We start from the raw sequence: 20,615 nt of genomic DNA, 5'->3' as shown, positions 1-20,615 counted from the left end.
CCTTTCCCTGACAAACCACTGTTCCAATTCCCTCTTCCCTTCCCTTCCCCTCCTTCCCTAGGTGTGTTTGCAGCTCTTGGCTCAGCTGGAAGTGAGCGACTGCAAGACTCAGGCCATTAATCGTTTGCCAGAAGAGCAGAGCATTGGGTATAAGTAGCAGAGCTGTGCTCGCTGCTTCCTTAGAGCAGAGCAGGATCCGTGTGGGCCGGAGCTTGGGTTCAGTGCAGAAAGTTACCTCCCTGGTAGGCTAACTGGGCATGTCCTGCTTGGAGCAGCCCCTCCTGGAAGAGGACATGGGCTCTCAGGCACAAGAACGTCATCGGGAGTCCCCTAAGTGGCAGCATTTCACTGTAAAGCAAAACACGGTGTTTGTCCCTCCCTGAAGTGGCTGCTGGAAATGCTGTGAGCTGCCTCCCACCCTGCCCCGAGCTGAGGAGTGCCCTGCCAGTGTGGTTCTTGCGGCAGGGGAAATGCCAGTATTGCCAATATCTCTGGGGCTGTGGAGCCGCAGCCGACAGAGCTGTGGTGGCATTTTTCTGGTGTTATTACATTGCCTGCTGTATCCCCACCCTCTGTTTTCAAGGGAATTTAGCACTGGCCCCGGCAGAGCAGCCAATGGCAGGAGGAGCTCCTCCCTGCACGCAGCAACCCCAGCCCCATAAGCTGCCCTCTCACGAGGCCTTTGCCTGCATGTTGGTTCAAAGCAAGGCTGCTTCTCTTTCCACTTTCTAAGCTGAGGAGAGCTGCAGTGCCCCGAGCTTTCCAGCAGCATCCGTGGCTGGCGAAGCGTGCGAGCAGCAGTGGGGCAGCTCGGCGCTGACGTTGCTCAGTCTGGCTTCTGGTTTGTGGAGTGGAGGTTTCTCGTTGCATGGCTCTGACTCAGGTATCTGTTTCTTCTGATGTGGGCAGGCGTTGCTGGAGTTTTTGCCCTGGGCACACAGTTGCTTTGTGTCTCCCAAGGGATGGTGGGACTAGTGCTGTGAGCAGCCAGTGGCATGGGTCCCTGTGCCAGTAAAAGCAGTGTTGCAGAAGTAGCATCTACCACACTGCTCTGTGTTCTGAAGTTCCCCTAAAATTGGTGGGACAAGCATCCAGTTTGTCTTAGACTAGAAAGTCTGAAGGAAATGAAGCACAACTTTACTCAAGCCAGTGTGTGTGCTTTTTAACTCAGATTTTGGGCTGCTGCTCTCCATAACTCACCCACCCAGCTCAGTGTCAGCTCAGGGACCCTCAGTTCTCCCCTCCCCATCCAGCTCCATGGAACGGCAACACCAAATTCCCTTGGCATGGGGTGCTTAGGAGGGATCTTTTACAGTGTTTATTTGGTTGCATTTTCCTGGCCGAGCAGCCCTCCCTGAATTCAGTGTTGTTCTGCCACTGACAGTGGCCACTCCAACCATTTTCCCTAGAGCAGGAGCCCAGTTCAGCAGGTCAGGATTGTCACCCACTGAGAATTGCTGGTGGTTGAGGAAGTGAAAACCCCCGTGGGGTGGCTGTGAGCAGTGCCCAGGTGGGAGCTGTACTGCTTTAAGTGGTTTTAGCAGTTCTCATTAAAACAGTCTCCTGTAGACTGGGCTTCCTAAAAGAAGAGGAGAAAATTCCAAAGACTTTCATCCCAGTTCAAGTATCCACCAGGGCAAGGAGCTGTGGAAGTTACTGTGGGATCTCAGATGACATTCTCTGGAAAGCAAGCCTAATAGAGTGTAAGTATGAAACACTCAGCCCAGAGCAGCTGTGCCCTCTGCAAGGGCTTGGCCTGCATCTCTCCCTCTCCTGCACCAAGCAGTGAAGGGCAGAGAAAGGGAATCAGGGGTCTGCTGGAGGAGCCCCTTCACTTTTGAAGCCTTTGGCAGCTCCGTGAGATATTTAAATGACAGACAGACATATAGGGATCTGCAAATACTCATTTGGTGCCAACTAAACCACAAAGAAGATACAGCATTTGTGGTCCAAGGAAGTTTAAATATTTGTGGTCAAACTTAAAATTCAACATAAAACTCTCATCTGCGATGGAAGGCAGCCAGGAACTGCATGGAGAATGTATAAGCTGTGTAAACTCACAGAAATGGCTTCCCAAAAGGCTCTGCCAGGACCAGGCAGAATATTCCACTCTTACTTCTCCCTCCCACTGCTGAGGTCAGGAGTCAGGTTTGCAAGGGATGGGCAGCCTGGAAACACCTCCGGACGTGGAAGTCCTTCATGCCATGGGTGCTCCAGGCTCACACTGTGGCTTCCTCTCTGCCTGCAGCAGAGGTGACACTAGAAGAACGAGAGGTGGATGGTCTGGGCAGGGCAGGTGGAGGCCATCAGGGAGTGATGCTTTTTTTTGCCATTTTGTATCGTAGATTCTCATCCTTGCTCCCCTGTTCCTGTGTTGCCACGCTTCTTCTTCCACCACCCAGCTTCCCACCAAACCTCTTAGTGCTCTGCTACCCCAGACACTGATGCCTGTGGGGCAGGAATCACCAAGTTACTCTTGGGGTCAAATAGCAGGGCAGTTTCTAGTTGTCTCCGTGGGGAAGTCCTTGGGAAAGATCTTGTGCTGTCAATGAGAGCTGTCAGTGAGGGCTTGCTCTGCCCTGCTGTGGGGTATAACACCTCAGTCTGGGCTGGGTGTAGGATCTGGAGGAGCTGAGCTCAAACCTCCATGGAGCACTGTTGGTGTTGCTGGAGGTGAACACGCTCATCAGGAATTGTGCATCTTCAGACTTCCTCCATGTGAGCCCCACAGTGAGGCCGGGTCCTTCCTGCTGCCACTTGAGAGGCACATTCTGGAATGGGAAGGGTACCAGATAACCACAGCACTGTCTCTGAAGTGTGGGCAGCCTGGAGTTGGCTCCTGCCCTTCGTTTTTCCATGTACCCTGCAAAGGGTTCTCACTGTTGCAAGAGCGCACTGAGATTTGCAATTGAGATGTTGGATTGAACATTCATCAGGCGCATTTCCCGAATTCCAAGAGAGACAGATCTCAGTCCTGGCACAGGAACAGCATCTCTGGTCAGCAGTGTGGCCCCACGAGCAGATGTGCCCAAAAAACACCCAGGGCTGGATAGCTGCAGGAATGGCCCATCCCTGTCCCCAGCACCAGCGGCCCCCAGAGCGGTGGCTTCAGAGGAAGGGCAGCATGTGGCTGCTGAGAGCAGAGCAGTCCCCTTTCCCTTACTAAGCAATCCTCCCTTCCTCCACCAAAGAGCCTGCTAACCACTTTCTTATCTGTCTGAACTCTGCAAAACAATCTCTGGCAAGGCAGGCATCCTCCGAAATGGCAGAGGAAATAAATTCCCTCAGTCCCTGAAAAGGAAAAGCCTGGAGACTCCTGCAGCAGGGAGAGCAGTCCATGCCCTGTGAAAGCTGTCAATGGTGCCATATTGGCTTTGCTGAGAATACGGATCTTGCCCTCCTCCTCTTCCAACCTGGGTCCACAGGCTTGGGGCAGGATTTCAGGGACTTGTCTTCCCCCATTAGTGTGCCAGTAGGATCTGCAAGGGAGGAGCAGAACAGGCTCCTTTGGACTTGGCTTGGCTTTACTCTGTGTCTTGATTTTTTTGTCTTTTTTCTCCTGAGAAGTTTGGGGATGTTCTGGGAGCTGGTATAGGAAAGAGGAGGCCATTGAGGTGGCTGTAACAAGGAGTCCCTGTGTGTGACTCACTGTTCCTCCCAGAGTCATCTGCCTCTTTCACAGTATCTTTGAAAGCTGTGATTTTTTAGCCCCTTGTTCACTCAGCAGACAATTGAAATGTGTGGTCCTGTGCTCAAGGCTTTTCTTGGGACAGCAGAAATGTCATGGATGTATCACTGCTGTGGGAATCAGCACTGGGATGTGTGGCCATGGAGGGTGGAAGCAAATGCTTTCTCCAGTGAAAATTCCTGCAGCAATTCCTGCAGTGCCTTCCTGGAGACACCATTTTGCACAGTGGGGAAGCCCATAGCCCTGGATGAGCTGTTGGCAGTGTTGCCTGAGGACACAAGAAGAACCAGGCAGGAGCCAGACTCACAAACCTGACAAAACATGTCCATCATGCAGTGGAGACCTCCTGTACTTCATCGTCTTCTCTGGGACTTCTCACCCCGGCTGAAGTCATGCCTTCGTTGTGTTTTGCTGCTGCCCAGTGGGAATGAGCTGGTGGGAGTAAAATTAAAGAAGCTGATGACCTACCTCCTGTCTATGAGGTGTTGGATGCCACCTGGAGCCACCTGCTCCCTGCTATAAGTGCTGCTGCTCCCTGGATCTGACAGAAAGGTTCTTTAGCACATTTAACAGGTGAAGAAGACATTAGGGCAAGTCTTTCCAAGCATCAATGAAAGCTAAAAGCTTGATTTGGAATCCACAGGCACTTTCCCTTCTGGGCTGTGTAGCTTCAGGGAGCAGTTGGTCCTGAGCTGGGCTGTATCAGCCCTCCAGGCCATCCTGGGCACAGGAACTGAGGAGAGATCTGGAGGATGGTTTTTCATCCAGAGCATCTGCTTTCAGCAACTTTAGTGTTGACTCTTCCACAAAATTCATGAAAGGTTCCTGCAGCACCCTCAGATGTACTTTGGGGTGGAAAACCAGCTTTCTTCATCACCAAGGAAGGTTGCCAATGTGCCATCACCAAGGAAGGGAAGAGTTGAGAGGAAGTTGTGAGATGTTTTGTTGGGCAGTGCCAGGCTGTGCAGAGGACTTCAGGGACATAGGCTGGGACCTGTGACAGTCTAGGGTTTCCATCCAAAGTTTAAGTGGCTTCTGACCTAGATCAGTAGAAATTTCATCTGTGTTCCTGCCCCACAGCCACTGGGTGTGAGTCAGAGAGAGAACTGGCACCTTTATGTCACCCACGTATCCTCTGCATCACTGCATTGGATAAGCAAGGCTGGTCTTAGCCCAGAAAACCCTGGTGGTGGTGGGTAGTTGGCTCCTTTTTTGTGCTGCTTTCCAGCTTTGAAGGCCAGTTGTGGCTGAACTGTGTGGCCAAAGCTGGAAAGGCAGAGTTTGCCAGGCCAAAAGCACATCTGCTTTAGTGACTTGTCTGAGACCACGTATTCCAGTGCAGAGGCTGGAGCTGTGCCTGTGCAAGGCTCAGGATGCTGGGGGAGAGGTTTGAGTAAGACATGGCCATGCCTTCTCTGGGGAGCCCCTGCTTTGCAGGGGTGGTTCTCCAGCAGTGGCCATGGGGAAGAGCAACTGCAGTGGTTTATCTGGGCTTTTCTGTTTTCCCTGGGGGTTTTCTCTGCTGTGATGGAGCATCAGGCATGGATGTGGTGGATCCTTTCCCCACATGTGCTCTCTGGTTGGTGCCAGGCACTGCCCATGCTGGCACTGGGTCCTGCAAAGCCAGGACAACAGCAGGATCCATTGGAGCCAGTGGTGCCCTGGTTTGGGCCCTGGTGCAGCCACTGGTGCTTTCTCGGGTCACACACAGAGTTGCAGGTATGTGGGAGCTGCATCCACTGAACCTGCTTGTGGGATTAATTGAAATTAGAAGTTTCTCTGAGAGACCTGTGGCTGCAGACAACTCTCAGCTGATGAAACCAGGGTTACATCCAGCTGCGAGTGCTGCTGCCCAGTGGTGAGGGACACTTTGGTCCTCCCTACCCAGGTGGCCAAACCCCTCCAAGCTGTATCTGGGGCTGAGCAGAGCAAGGAGCAACTTGAGTCACATCCTGGCTGGGGAATAAGCCCACAGAAGTTGGGCTGTGATGAGTCCAGGGTTAAACCCAGTCCAGCTTGTCCAAGCCTGCAAGATAAAAATCCCCGAAAGGATGAGACCAAACCAGGCTCTTTCCTCAGGGCTCCTCCTCTGAGCTGGATCCCCAGGGATGGGAGGAGGCAGCACAGGGCACAGGGAGACTTTGAGCTATGGCCTCCCTGGATATTTTAGCAGGGTCAGTGCAAACATTTCAGCTGGGCCATGTAGTCGCTGCGTGTTTTACATTGTTTGGGGCTCACTTGGTTTCAGCTTCGTTCAGCTACTTCAGCTAAGCCATCTTTAAACTGATGTGGCAAAAACAGTGTTATCCCCATGCTGGATTGTGCTGGAACTTGGCTTTGAGTCCTGGTCCTGTCCCGTTCCCATCTCTGAATCTGGGACAAGATCTCTCTATGCTATGACTCAAACTTCTCATGTCCTTTTCCCCGTCTGAATCCAGCTGTCAGGATGTACTGGTGTCTCCCCCTCGAACACAGGAATGTAGAGCTTGCAATGGCAGCCTATCCTCTAAGCAATCCTTCCTCCAAAGCTGCTGCCTTCTGCTTCCTTGTGGAGTCCAAGGTTTTGTTGAGGGAGGAGCTGCCAGGGTCCCTCCACAGGCTGCAGGAGCAGCGTGGCATTGCCAGAGGCTGCCGGGGCGTGGGGCAGCCCCTCCGGAGCAGGTTCCCTCGGGATGCAGCAGGTCCCCCGGCTGAGCAGCGCTCCCCTGGCCAGCTGGCTCGGCTGCCGCGGGCTCTTTGGACTAGCTGAAGGAGTCTGCATTCCTGCCTCCCAGTTATTTGCTCTTTAGGACGCTGCGTAAAATTAACAAGTTGTAAAAGTTGATTGAAGGCGGCGAAGGGTGTGACAGCGATTTGCTGAGCTGCGGGAGAGCCTCGTGCGGGGCCGGGGCAGGGCAGAGCTGCCCGCCGGCTCCAGGCACGGCTCTGACCCAAAGCCAGACCGTGCCTGGTTTCTGGGGTGTCACCCTGCCAGCACCAGGTGCACGTGTCCCCTCAGGCACAGCGTTTACAGCGCTCAGAGAGAGGCCCTTTCCTCCCCTTAAATCTCCTGGAGGGCACATGGTGATGTCGGGACTGTCTTCTTTGGGCCAGGTGCAGGGGTTCTCTGCCCTCCACAGCACTCAGAGAAGCTTTTCCCTTCTGCCTGTTTTATCTGCAGGGGGAAATATAGCCAAGACCACGCAGGGGATCAGCTTCATTAGATTGGAGGCTCCCTCCTCAGACCAGAGGTGCAGCTCACTGATGGCAGGAGGTGGGCATTGGCACTGCAGCGTGGCTTTGAAAACTCAACAGCTGGTACAGTTAATGTGCAGCCCAGTGGGTCTCTACAGGCAGTTAGTGTGTGTTAATGTGTGTCCTGCTGTGTCTTGCTCAATGATCAGTGTGTTAATGTGAGCCCCACGAATTAGCCGTTGGCTAATGAGCCTTGTCAGTGTGGCCAAGGAGCCACCAGCCCCTCGTGGGTGGCTGGTGCTGGAGCTGGTGGTGAGCCTGTCTGATGGAGCAGGAGATTGGGAACCTCTCCCCTCCAGCCCTGATGAGGTCAGGCTGGCAATCAGGGCTGCTGCAGCCACAGCTGCCTCGGTCCCACGCCTGGTCCCTGGCCACGTGTCCCCGAGAGGCACCGTGGTGGCGAGGGGCTCGGTGGTGCCTCTGGGGAACTGAGCCCGGGTCACGGGCGGGGGCACCAGACCACTTCAGCAATTCTCGGTTTCAGTTTTCCTTTGAGAGCGGCTGTGTGCGTGTCAGGCCTATTTTCATACCCAGCAGTGACTTGAAGCCAGGCTTTCGGTTCCTGCTGTTGCACTGCACAGTCAGAGGGGGAAGGGCTGTATTTCCCCACTGGGGCCGGGGTGTCTGCTGCCACATCACCAAATACGACGACACTGTGCCATTTTGTGCTCCCATTCCTTTGGTTAGCGTGGACGCAGCTCCTGGTGTCCTCACCACGCCATACTGGCATTGCCACATGAGCCAGCCAGCACCTTCAGCAGCCATCCCGGTGCTGCCAAGGGCACTCGGGTTTCCACTGCAAAACAGGAAGTTTCTGGCAAAAGCAGGTTGCTCTGCAACACCCGAGGTCCCGTTCAAGAGAGGCCCGAGTGCCAGTCACAGGTCACTTCTTTCTCAGCACCGCTGAGGCTGGGCTGCCCTGTGGCAGGGCCAGGCTGGCTGCTCCACCCCAGGCTCTGCCGCATCCTCCTTGAGCAGGGCTGCACATGACAGGGATGTGCAGAGCATTTGCTCCTTCCCTGTTATTCATGTGGGCTGGAAAAATATGTTCATGAGACGAGTTGCTGTGGCATTATGTCATGGGCCTTCGGTTGGGCTCTTTTCTCTCCAGCAGATGAACTGGATTTAAGCATGTGCTGTGCTGGCTTGGCAGGAAATCTGGTGTTTCCTACTAGTTTCTTCTTCAAGTGTGGAAGGAGTGATCCCACCTGCCCTTGTCCTGAGCCCCAGCCATGGGTGTTCTGCACTATGCCTGATCATTCCCAGTCCAGGAGGCTCAGATTTAAGCCTTTGCCGTGCATTGATGACTGTGCTGCATCTGTGTCAACACTCAGCCCCTCCTGAAAACCTTATGGGTCCTACACTGGCTGCAATGGCTTTTATTTCTAGAGGTGTCCTGAGAAATCCCTCCAGAATGGTGTTGGGGTGGGTCACCCAGTCTCTTCCTCACCTGGACAGGCAGTTTTTATCCCATTTGTCAGCGGTGCTGCTGTTGGCCACATCCTGGCATCCCACAGGACATGGCTGGTGGTGGTGGGCACTCTGCTCACAAAGGAACTAACTACAGATACCCAGATTGGAAAATCCCTGGGCTGAAGTCACCCCGTGTGAGTCAAACTGGGTCTCCATGGCATTAGCCCGTCAAGTCGGGGTGAAACTGGTGGTGAGGTTTCCACCACTTCCCTCGGGGCTGCTGCAGCCCAGAGCTCTTGGGAGGGATGTTTCCCATAACAGCCATTCCCACTTTGTTCTTGTTCTCTGACTTTCCTTTGCACACAATCATTCCTAAAGGAGAGCCAGGAGGATGGGAATGTTCCTGTGGTGACACTTGCAGGGATTGCTCTTGGCTGGATGCCACAAACAGCAAAGGGCTGTCCCGTGAAAGAGAGTCCCCAGCAGCCCAAACTGCTTCCAGGGCTGCTGGGCCAGTATCACTTTGTCCTTTCTTACATTGGTCTCACAGGGCACATTTTTTAGGAGCAGAATCAGTGGTTTCAGGTCCTTTTCTCCCCTAAATTTTAATTCTTTTGATCAGCCTGCTTATACCACCTCTCTGCAGCAGCAACTGCCTCTGCAGGGAGGAAGGGGATTCTCTTCCCCCTCTGCCTGTCTGTTGAGGTATAGGGAGGACATGGAATCCCAGGGGGCCACCTTCAAATGGGGGCAGCCCCAGCTGTGGGTCCACAGGGGTGCCTTGCTGTGGCAGTGACTGCGGTGGGAGGTTGGAGGTCAGAGGAGGGTCAGGTTTTTGACACGCACTACAGCAGCACGGTGGTTAAAATTAGCCACAGAGAGGAAACTGGCAGCACTGTGGAAGAGCAGAAGTTTCCTCTCAGGGCAGCCTGGTGCAGTGGGGCCGGTGCCACTGCCAGCCCTTGCTCACCATGGCACAGCCCCTCAGGGCACAGCATGTTGACGAGCCAGTGTCTGTCACACCGAGGTGTGCGGCGTTGGCATCACACCGTGTATGTCCTGGCTGTGAGGCACCTGGTTGAGTCACCTGTATGGGGTCTGACCCTCTCCCTGGCTTCAGAATCCCAGTCCTGGGAGCCTGCAAGGACCCTTTTGGGATGGGGGTCTCTGAGGCTCTGTACAAGTAGACAAAACCAAGGTGGTCTGGGTGGAACAGGAGAAGCTCGGGCATCAATGTGGACTTTGTGTCCATAGTGTGTATCACGTTTAGTCCTGTTTGCTGACTTTCTCCCTCTAAATCTGCAGCTCCCTGGGGGTGACACCAGTGAGCAGGAAGCACCAGAGGAGTGCTGTGCAGGTGCAGAGCCCTGCTGCAAAGGGGCAAGGGCTGAGCCAGGCCAGTCCTGATGGAGGTGCCGACACAGGCTGTGCCACGTGGGATAGGGCTGTGGAGGCACCAGGCTCCCATGCTCTGGAAACTCCATTTGAGAGCCTCATAAATTGGATAATTACCCAGGGTATTGAGTTTGCTTCTGGCCAGATCCGTCCCAGCCTCCCTGACAAGGCTCCCCAGTGGGTCTGTGAGATGGGCCCATGGGACTGAGTCAGGCTGGAGGTGAGGAGGGGCTCAGCGTTTCTCAAATGCCCCCACCTACCTGCTCTCACAGCTGCATCTCTCCACAGCTTTTAGGGGGGAATCTGCAAAACACAGGGCCAGGCCACATCATTCATTGATCTCTCATGGTTCAGCAGTTCTTTCCCCATTTGGTGGAGCTGGGCAAGGGGCTGGCTGTCCCCTGGCAGCCCTCCAGCCATGTGGTGCACACAGGAGGCAGGGCAGGACGCAGATTGGAGCTGGGTGTCCTGACTTTCCTTGCCTCCTTTTCCCTGGGGACAGTGGGCTGTGAGGCAAAGCAAACCCCTTCCATCCATGTTTAGCAGAGAGGCACCCTGCACATCCCTGTGGTGCTGCCTGCATCCCGCTAGGCCTTCCATCCCCAGGCATTCCCCCCTGCTTGTTACTCATCCGCTCTCCTTTGCACTGACTTTGTTTTCCTTTCCCTCTCCCCAACCCCCTCATCCTCACCCTGTAGGTTATTGCAGCCGACTGCAAGAGGGTCACAGTTCTGAAGTATTTCCTGGAAGCCCTTTGTGGACAAGAAGAGCCTTTGCTGGCATTCAAGGGTGGAAAATATGTGTCAGTGGCACCCGTCCCAGACGCCATGGGAAAGGAAATGGGAAGCCAAGAGGGAAAACAACTGGAAGATCAGGTACTGTGCGGGAAGAGCGTGCCTCAGTGAAGGAAGAATCACCCCTGTGGGGCCCAGCCTCTGCCTGCCCTGCAGCTCCCGCTATTTATAGCTGGCGTAGCTGTGTGTGCATTCTGGGGGGGGAGCCAGGGGGGCAAATGGTGCACAGCCCTTGTCTCCCGAGTGTGCTTCGCTCTTGCCCTTTCCTGCCAGTCCAGCCCGCCTGCCTCTATCTGGCATGCTCCTATGAGTTCCAGATGCTGCTGGTTCATACCCAGAGCTGGGGGAGCTTTAATAACGTGCAGCACTGCGGCCCCGGGAGAGGAGGTGGGCGAGGGGGTGTCAGGGTTCAGCTTCAGGATCAAGTTTATAGCTGTGGAGATGGTTGCAGAGGAGGCCTGAGCTCCAGCCTCCAGCACACGTACAGGAAGAGCTGACATTGGCGCCCCGTCCCTCCCCTGCCTCTCACATCCTGATGTGATTAAGGAATTCAGCTCTTGTTTTTCTGCCCTTGCTTGTTCCTGTAGGCCTTGCTTCACTCCAGGCTCCGTGTGTGTGTTTAAGGGCCCTGCCAACCGCTCTGCAGGTTGACTCTTTTCTTCTGTTTAATCTTGCAGTTGGAAAGGCCAAGGAAACAGGAGAGAGGGGCAGAGGGGTTGGAAATGGGAAGCTGGGTGGCCCAGCAGTGCCCAAGCTCACTCTGGCTCCCCTCCCTGTGCTGAGGCCAGGCACTCAGAGCCACAGGGGAATCGCCACATGCAGGGACAGCACCTTGTCTGTGTCCCATGGCTCTGTGTGCCCGAGGGAGCTGACAGCCAGAGGAGCCATGAACAAAACTGTGCTCAGCACCCTTTGCCCCAGCATCCAGCTCCAGCTGAGCAGGAGACAGAGTTTAGGGGATTTTGTTTGCACTGAGGCTCAGAGCAAATCGCTAGGCAGCAAGAGATGTCTCTGTAAGGTAAGGGACCTGGACCTTTGTCCCCTTCTGGAGAAGGTACTGGAGGTTTTCAGGATGACATATGGAATATGGGGGGATCTTTTGGTTCTACCCAGTGTCACTACAGGGATGGTCCTGTTCTCCAGAACGCTCGTTTTATTGAGTCAATCCCTCCAGTTCCTGATATGAACAAGCACAGTACGAGGGTAGCTCTGTACTGCCCTGTTCCCACCAACTCTGCTCAGCTGTGGGAACCTCTCCATGAGCTCGTTGTGCAACCCTAGAGCTTCCTCCTTGGACTCTTACCTCCAGCGAGCTTCCAGCTCTCCAGTGTGACCACCAACACCCTGGGCAAGCAGGTCCCAACCCACTGCAGCAGATCTGGGCGACGTTTTTCCCTGAGGCCAGTACGTGACACTTTCCCTCTTGGCAGCATTCCCCCATCCCCTGTGGCCCAGGCTGTCCCGGCAGAGGGAAGTGAGCCTGAGGACTCCATCTTCCTCCTTCCCATGCCTAGAAAGTCACAAGGAGAGAAGAGAACATGGTTCTGTGTCCAGGCAGGTGTGTGGTCCTGGTGACATGACTGAGTGTATGACTGTACAGTGCTGGGGTTGTTCTAAATTAAGACCACAAGTCCCTCCTGCTGCGACGTGTCATGGCACCCTGCATAGGGCAGAGTGCAATCGTGCTCTTATTTATCCCTCTGCACAGGATCTGTCCCCTGCAGTCCTCTAGGGAACTTGGAGCGGGTCTTTATGCCCAGGTGCCACTTGGGAAGTCTTTCCAGCCCCACCACAACCCTTGGCTTTTGTGCAGTGAGGGGTTGATGGGCAGTGGCACGGCTTGGGAAGAGCTCTGGTCACTGCAGTGAGGAGGCAAGGGACCTGAACGAGAAAAGGGGACTGTCAGCAGAGTTGAGCTCCTGGGCAGCCCATGTGGGACACGTGTTGAGGAACAGGGACTTGTGGGCTTGCCTTTGCACCTGAAGACACTGGGGAGAGCAACAAAGCTGCAGCAGAACTTGTGACTGAGCCCCAGCTAGACACCAGCTACTCCTTCCCACACTCCTGTGTCCCAAAGATTTTGGTGCATGGGAAAAAGTCCAGTGAGGCCTTTACCTGGAGAGGGAACAGTGTGACTCCTTCTGGGGACTCCAGTTCAGTCAGGGCAGGTATACTGGGAAGAGTCTGCAGAACTCCTGGTGAGGAGCCCCAGGGAAGGGTCTCTAGGAGAGGGAGAAGATGCAACATGGTCTAGAAGTGCTTGTGTGGTCAGGAGGTTGGAGAACCTTGGTTCAGTGTCTCATGCAACATTGGTTCCAACCCAGCTAGAAGTTTTGTGGTGGATGCAGAAATCTCTCTGGCCTGTTCAGAGGTCAAAACAGAGAAGGGCAAGAGGCTCTTTGCTCTCCTGGGTTCATGGATTCGAAGTTCCTGTCAATATGACCAGTCTGTGTGCCCAGCCTGGGATAAGGCAGCAGTGTTAGAGCAGCCTCATACAGCAGCATTTGCTCCAAGGGATGTGTCACCTCGACAGCCAGGCAAAGCAGAGACAGGGAAATACCATGGTTTCACAGAATTGAAGGCTATAAAACATCAGTGACTCACCCAAGGCTGTGGGAAGAGTGTTCCAAGGTGAGGAAGAGAGTGTGATTTTAGAACAGAGCATTAAAGCTGGGCTGCCCCTGCCCTGCCTGGTCACTGCCTTTCCTGCCCCGTTACCTCCTGTCTCACCTTGTCATTTCCTGGATGCTTACTACTAATTGGCTTCTTTTGGATGTTTAGAAATAGTCACCCATCAGCAAGGGATGATGGACCATGCCTGACACGGATTTGTCTGCTGGAAGAGGGAGAGCAGAACAAGAATGGTCCCTGCCACCAACATCCTTTACAATGACTTCTCTCCTGTTTTTCTCTTTCTGCATTTCCTGAAAGAAGGAGGATGATGTGAGGATTGAGGCATTTGAAGATGATTCGGAGACTGAAGGCAGTGGAGGAGAGATGGACATCAAGGAGCTCAGAGCCAAAAAGCAAGCCCTGGCCAGGCAAGTTGCTGAGCAGCAACGTCGTCAAGACAAGATTCAGGTAGGATGGGCTTATCCCACCTTGCTGTGCCCACAGTGCATAGATGTTTTCTGCAAGCCTCTTGGGATGTCTCATAGCACCTTTACCTCCCAGGGTGTAGGTGCCCCTCGCTGTCTCTGTGAAACACAGCAGCAAGCTCAGCTTTGGCCTTTGAATAGTGTTGCTGTCCCTACCCTGGGTAAGAGCTGCCCTCCCAGGCCCTGAGATGAATGTTTGGGGGACGCCTGGGACCCTTTGGAAGCCAGACACAGCTCCCCTACAGAGCTGCCAGCACACCCAGGAGCCCTGTCAGAGCAGTGCTTGAACTGCAGTGCTGTGTGTGCCATGCAGTGAGCTGTGTGTGCCATGCAGTGAGCTGTGCCCCCACCCAGGGCAGAGGCTCCATGGTTCTGTGAGAAATCAGCTTTCCTGTGCAATGGGGCACAGGCAGGCGGGGAGAGGGTGGGACGTGAACGGCCGAGTTCACGCAGGAGCCAGCGGCGGAAAAATAGTCTGCGGACAGCCAGAACGTTGCCATCGTTATGGGGACAAACAGACGGAATACAGGTGAACCTGGCCTGGCCCTGGCCTCATCTGAGCATATTTCCCAGTGGGAGCTGGTGAAATAGACTGGTTGCACTGGGAGCAGTCGCCTGGCAATGCACCCTGTTGCTTTAAGAGCAATCTCACAAGCATGGCTGTTGGCTGCCTCCTTGCTCGCGACTCCTCTTCCTCCAGCCTCACAGCCCAGATGATGATTTCTCAGCAGAGGAAAAATTCTCCCTGGCTCCCCTCCCCCTCACCTCCGCCCTCTCTAATGCCCAGGGCCCTTCACTTCCATAATTCTTCATTTTCCAGCCTTGAACGTAAGCCAGACACATCTGTCTGGCCATATGCGTGAACTCTGCAGTGTGTGCCGAGGTGGTTGTAAAACAGGGCTGCTGAAGGCCCTACTGGGAGAGGCTGCACATGTGTACCCTCCGGCTGTTGGCGCCGGGCCCAGAACCACTGCGCTTCGCTTTTCCAAACCCACCCCGAACCTTTGCAGATCTTGCCTTTTTTCTTTTCTCATTTCAATCTGGAGCAATTCATATCAAGGCGAAGGTAGAAGTTGTGCCGGGAGGGAGGGGCCGCCCCCGCAAGCAAGTCCATTATTGTTGGCAGGTACCTGGGTCACCTTAATACATAGAGGAAGAAAGCAGCAGCAAACGAGTGAGAGATTGGAGAGATGGGCTGTAAATTAAAGCGGCCTGAAGCCTTCCAGCCTCCCAGGGTTGTTAAGCGGGAGGTGTAAGTAAATTCCCCACTTCCCACCGCCTTGTACAGACACAGCAAACAGGAACTGCACGTGTTCAGGGAGGGCAGTGTGCAGCAGATCCCGGCCCTGGCGACCAGTGCAGCTGCAGCAGGGCCCCCGGGATGGCCGTGCCCATTCTGCGGGGAGAGTGGGGGCTGCCTGATGCTGTCAGGGGGTTTCTGCCCCCGGCATGCTCCGCCCTTCCTTCCCGGCCGTGCTGGGGCCGATGCTTGCAGGCAGAGAGAGGTCAGAATGAGGGTGTGGGCAGCTTCAGGGGCTGCACAGCTGAGAGCTGAGGTGCAGTTGGAGTCTGAAGGCGCGGGGTGGAGGAGAGGTCCTTAGGGCTTCAGTAAAGTCATCCAGTCCGTAGCTGGCTGGGAATGGCCTGGAGCAGAACACATGTGCTTGCCCCAGTCCTCTCCCTGCCCTGGTTCTGGTCACACAGCTGGAGGAGCAAAGTTGCTCGGGTGGAAAATGCTGCCAGGAGAGGCCAAGTTGGAGCCAGCTCAGCATCCACCCCCTCCACTTTCCCTCTTAGCCCAGTGATCCTTGACCTTTCTGCCCTTCCCAGGAGCTTTTGTGTTTCATGGGACCTGAGGACCTTCTGCCTTCCCTGTTACAGCCTCTCATTCACTGCCCACCTAGGGAGCATCAGCTGCTCTCCGAGTCTCACTTTCATTATCCTGGGGACAAGCCACAGCTCCATTCAAGTCCAGCAGATGTGGCTCCTGGCTGAGCACAGTAAGAGCCTCAGCTCCCATTGCAGGGCCGTGTGGCTGTGCCTGCACAGTGGTGGGGACTTGGGTCCAGGTGCTGTGTCTGCCTCCTGTAGAATCTGTGATGGTGTGTGCAGGGGCCCAGGGTGCAGGACAAAGCCTTTATCTCTTGGCCGTCTGTTTTCTTTCTGTGCCCAAGGGGAACATGGTGTTATGGCCTTACCTGGGACCTGATGAGTTGTGCTTCTCACAGGTAAAGTCCCTGCCTTTTCACCAGCAGGTTTTCCAGCACTGTCCCTGCCTTTGCCCTGGTCCCCACCTCTGTCAGCCCAGCTCTGCTGCTCCTGGAGATCACACACCTGACACTGTTCCAGGTTCACTGCTGCTGCAGGGTAACCCTGCAGGTCTTCATTGCAGCCTCCATGCTGGGGTCACATTCATACTTCAAGGGGAATTTGAGCTTCACTGAGCTCCTTTGATCCCTGTCCTGTCTGGGTGTGCAGAGGACTGTGGCTCGAGATGGGGGGAAGCAGAGTCAAGGCAGGATACATGGCAAACCCAGTGACCCTTGGCCAGGAGCAGCTGTAGTGGGAACAGCAGAGATCAGCTCTGTTCCCCTACTCGAGCTTGGACCCCAAAACTATTATCCTGAGGAGGAAAGATAGGCCAGAGCAGGGTCAGGTCTCGTGTCCGTGGGCAGCCCTTTGCTGCCTGGCTCTGGGTGATGGGTTGGCTGCTGCACCCTGGCTCCACTGCCAGCCTGTCTCTGCTCTCACCAGCACTTGCCCAGATTGGGACAAAGTTGGTGACAGCTGGTGACAGCAGCGATGCATCATGATGAGGTGAAAAACCTCGGTCCTGCCCAGGTATTCGGAAGAAGAGGCCAGGCAGGCAGGTGCACAGAGGAGGTGGCAGCAGCGCTGCTGGGGCAGGCAGCATTCTCAGGCAGGGCTGCTCCCAGCCGCCGCCAGGTCCTGCCCTGCTCCCCCTGCTGCCCCTGCTGCTTGGCCAGGCCCTTGGTCCATGCTGTTCAGCGTCCCCTGTCCTTTGTGCTGCCGCTGCGCGCTGGGAGCGGTCGAGTTTCCTGACCGGTTGAAAACATCCCACCTGAAACATAACAGGCTCTTCCTCTGGATGCTGCTATTGTTTTGCTCAGCATTACAGAAGCAGCTTAACCGGGGCAGCCAATTATGACATGTCTTCCCAAAATAGCCACTCTCCTGTCCCTTCTGAGCCCACGGAACGGCCGCCCCCTTAAGATGCAGCCGCTCCTTTGTGGCGGTAGTGTGAGTAAGTGGCTAAATATAGCCGTGTCCCATTCACGCTCTCCTGGGCGCAGGAACAATGCCGCGGGCGCACACGCGCCGGCGCGCACCTGCCTGGGCGCGGGGGCTCTGCGGAAGGCGCACACCCACCCACCAAGGCTCCACCGCGGCGGCCGCCCCGGTGAGCTACCAGGCACGGGGCACGTTCACTCCTGAGGAGGACACTGGAGACGAACCTTGGGAGGAGGAAGCCCTGAGCAGAGACTAGAGAGGCATTGTTCTTGGCCCTGGAAAATCCACCTCCAATCCCCGTGGAGCACAAGGGGCTGGAAGGGGCAGCTGCACCGGTTTTCCCTGGGGCTGGAGAGCAAGTCATATCAGGAGAGGTAGTGGCAGGATAGGCCATCCATCCATCCTAGCAGAGCAGCGTGACCCCACGTGACCTGTCCCAAAGGCAGCAGGACATTTGTCTCTGCCAAGCTTCAGTTCCAGGCCTTTCCACCATCCTGGCACCATGAGCAGAGGAGCTCTGGGGTCTCTGCGTGAAGCCCCAGGGATCCATGTGGAGACCTCTCCTATTCAGTGATGGTGGTGGAGACCCTCAGGTCACCCCCATGTTACTCTGGACGAAGTCCTGCTTGGTGGCCCGGCTTTTGGGGGACCAACCATGTGCCCACGCAGGAAGCCCCCTCACCCAGGCATCGCCTTCTGGAGAATCCCGCAGGTGATCCCAGCTGATGGATGAGCTGGGAATTTGGGACTGTGTGTGCAGGAGTGTCTGATCTCAGTGCTGCCACCAGCTGGGGCAGCCGAGGGAGCCACCTCCAGCTCTGGCCCAGCTCCTGGGAGAAGCCCCCATGCCCGGAGCAGTGGGATGGGCAGCGAGCTGCGAGTGGGAGCAGCACTGAGGCTGCAGCTTGTGGGTTCTGGAGGGGGAGCTGTCAGCACAAAGGGAGAGCAGGGAGCCCCCAGCCTCAGACATCCCCTGCCACATCCAGCACTGCAGTCACCCTGCCACTGAGCCATGCAGTGTATTTAATTCAAATAAGTCAAGGCTAAAATCCAACCATCCAAAAGCACCTGGGCCAGGTCGAGGCTGTGCCTCCATTGTTCTATCCATCCTGCTCTCCACATGGTTGTCTCCAGACCCCACCTCCCAGCAAGACACACAGCCCACTATCTTCCAGTCCTCGGATCAGGGAAACTGAGGCACGATGGGACTGGCAACATGTTTCTGGCAGGAACAGAAGCACACAAGCAGGGCCCCAGACATGGCCATCCCAATCTGCAAACCCATGCTCCCCTTGCTCCCCGTGGGATCGTGCAGAAGGGTTAAGGCAGAACTCGCCTCCCCATTCCCCACACATGGGCTCCCTTTCATCTCTGGCGTGGGGCCAGCCAGCGTCCGCATGAATCACAGGCCACTCCTCTCTCCCCCAAGCCCCTTGGCCAGAGGCTTCTGCAGCCTTTTACTCACACAAACAAAAATAAATCTCGCTGCCGGCCTCTGAACTCTGCAAAGGCGAGTTTCCCTCTGGCTCCCAGCGCGGCCGGAGCTGTGCGCGGGGACTTGGCACGCTCCCCGCCGACCTCGCTCTTTCACTCCCGGCGCATCCTGTGTCCTTCTCTCACCGGGCGGCCCGGCAGGCGGAATGGGACGTGACGGCCGGCACAGGCGTTGCTGGCGGCTGCCAGGAATCGGCCGGGCACGGCCTGTGAAAGCTGCCGGGGCAAGTGCCACACATGAGGGTACTGACCTGCCCACTGTCACCCCCGTGCCCCCAGCCAGAGGGGGAGGTGAGCGTCCTGCTCATGCTCCTGAGGTCACCTGCGTGAGCTGGCCCAAGTCACGGGGTTGGGATCAGGACCAGGACTAGGGTGCAGACAGGAGGCCCCTCCTGCCACCATCCCTTGTTCATGTAGGACTGTTGCTGTTCATTAGAGGCTGTGTAGTTTCACCCCCCTCTTCATGCAGCTTTGGGGCTTCTGATCTCTTTGGCCACCGCACAAGGGAGATGCTGCTCTCGGGGTCTCTGGGTTGGCTGATGGGCCCTTGTCTGCCTCCCCATAGCAGGTGGAGCATGGTCTGGTGTCTCTCAGGGATGGGCATCTCCTCCCACACCCCAAAGACCCTGTGGAGAGACCCCACCTGCTGCTGTCTTCGTGGCAAGGAGGCAGCAGAAGCACCATGCTGGGGTTTACCCCAGGGTGTCCCTGACTGTAGCTCTTCCTGTGCCACCAGTGAGTGCCAACACCTCTCCGGGTGAAGGCAGAGCACAGGCATCCAGCACATCTGGTGCAGAGCATCAGTATGGGGACACTTGTGTGTATCTTTTGTGATGAGGAGGGCATGTCTTTGCACTGACATGCAGTAGACAGGACCTGGCATGCTTCCTGCTCTGCCTGTCACCCTTTGGGGTCTGTGGGAGCCATGTCCCCAGGACTAGCACTGCCAGAAGGAGGATGGGAGGCACGTGGTGAGGTTCTGTTTGCTGCCTTGCCTAGAGACACTTGTGGGAGGTGGCAGCAACAAACCGTCTTGATTTAAAGCCAGATGACAACACTTGGAAATGAATTAAAAACCACTTCTTTCCATGGCCACTGCTGGCCCATGCAGCTCATCGTTCCAGGGCACCTCTGAGGCTTTGACGAGACTGAGGAAGGATTGAGTTCCTCACTGTGGGCAGGGGTAGCTCTCCATGACACTGGGCAGAGCCAGGTCTGTGGTCCTCACATGTCCCCAGGGCACATCTGGGGGGGTCAAGCCCAGTCTCAGAAGGGTTTGCATGGTGGATGTGTTCCACAGCAGCACTGCTGTGCTCCTTGGGTGAACAGTTCCTATTAGAGGCAACAAACATCAGCAAGTCCAGGGAAGCTATTTTTAAGTAGAGGAAACACTAGAATAGCATCCTGAGTTTTTTAATCCTGTGACTTACTAAAGAGCCCAAGTCCTTCGAGAGCCTCGAAAGTCATATGTGAGCTCTGAGGTCCTGTTTTGGCAACTGGCATTGTCCAGAGTTCCAGGTGCAGCCCCAGAGGGTGGGCAGTGAGCCCCAGCATACCCCTCCCTCTGTGAGTGTGAGCAGCTTTGGTTTTGATGGGTACAAATGTCTCAACCAAGGACAGCACTGTGAATTTTCAGGGCTTTAACCCACCTGGTTTCCCAGCTGGGTGGTGATAGAAGAGGCAAGGCAGGTGCAGGAGGTGGTAGGAACAGGAGATACTCAGCTAAGGATCCCCACTCCACAGACCTCTGGCTGCCTTTTTGGGGTCCCTGTGTTAGGATGCAGTTGGCAGGACTCGTGTGTCCCAGACTGGTTTGTTTTGGCTGTTGTTGCCTTGAGCTTTTTGTGTGGAGCCCCAGAACTCCCGTGCTTCATCCCCCTTTTCTCCCTGCTGGCCTCTGTCAAGGTCGGTCTCTTGGCACTGGTGCCAATGGTCCTGGCAACTGCCAGGCCCGCAAGTGGGACAGTTCTGAAAACTCCTCCATTTCCAAGGCTGGTCTCAGTTCTCCCCAGAGCCTGGGCAGGGCTGTTTTCCTGGAGACTGATCTCTTGGAGGCTTTTGCCATCCAGCTGTGTACTGTGGGCCTGCAAGAGCTGGTGTTTGGGGTGTGCAGGTGGGATGGATGCAGCCTCCTTCCAGTCTCCTTCACATGGCTGTGTGCATGTTAGCCAGGCTTGTCTTCTGCCCTTGGGTCCACAGGTCGTAGGGCTGATATCTTCCTCCTCACCGTGTGTCCCTCCTTCTCCT

At 55.6% G+C, this 20,615-nt stretch overlaps 1 protein-coding gene across 2 annotated transcripts in view; it reads left to right on the top strand.

The window, feature by feature from the left end:
• SMG6 (SMG6 nonsense mediated mRNA decay factor) overlaps positions 1-20,615 on the top strand; it is a 108,188-nt gene that overhangs the window by 79,873 nt on the left and 7,700 nt on the right. The window contains exons 14-15 of one of the 2 annotated variants that reach the window (XM_071575421.1): positions 10,429-10,605; positions 13,459-13,605. In XM_071575421.1, the coding sequence (XP_071431522.1) occupies positions 10,429-10,605; positions 13,459-13,605 (324 nt within the window). Of the gene's footprint in view, positions 1-10,428; positions 10,606-13,455; positions 13,606-20,615 lie in introns of both variants that reach the window. The other variant, XM_071575420.1, reaches the window with a different exon arrangement.

The sequence above is a fragment of the Pithys albifrons genome, chromosome 21, assembly GCF_047495875.1.
Source record: "Pithys albifrons albifrons isolate INPA30051 chromosome 21, PitAlb_v1, whole genome shotgun sequence".
In the NCBI taxonomy this organism is placed as follows: Eukaryota; Metazoa; Chordata; class Aves; order Passeriformes; family Thamnophilidae; genus Pithys; species Pithys albifrons.
The sequence above is the reverse complement of the archived record's forward strand: the minus strand, read 5'-3'. Positions and strand labels throughout refer to the sequence as shown.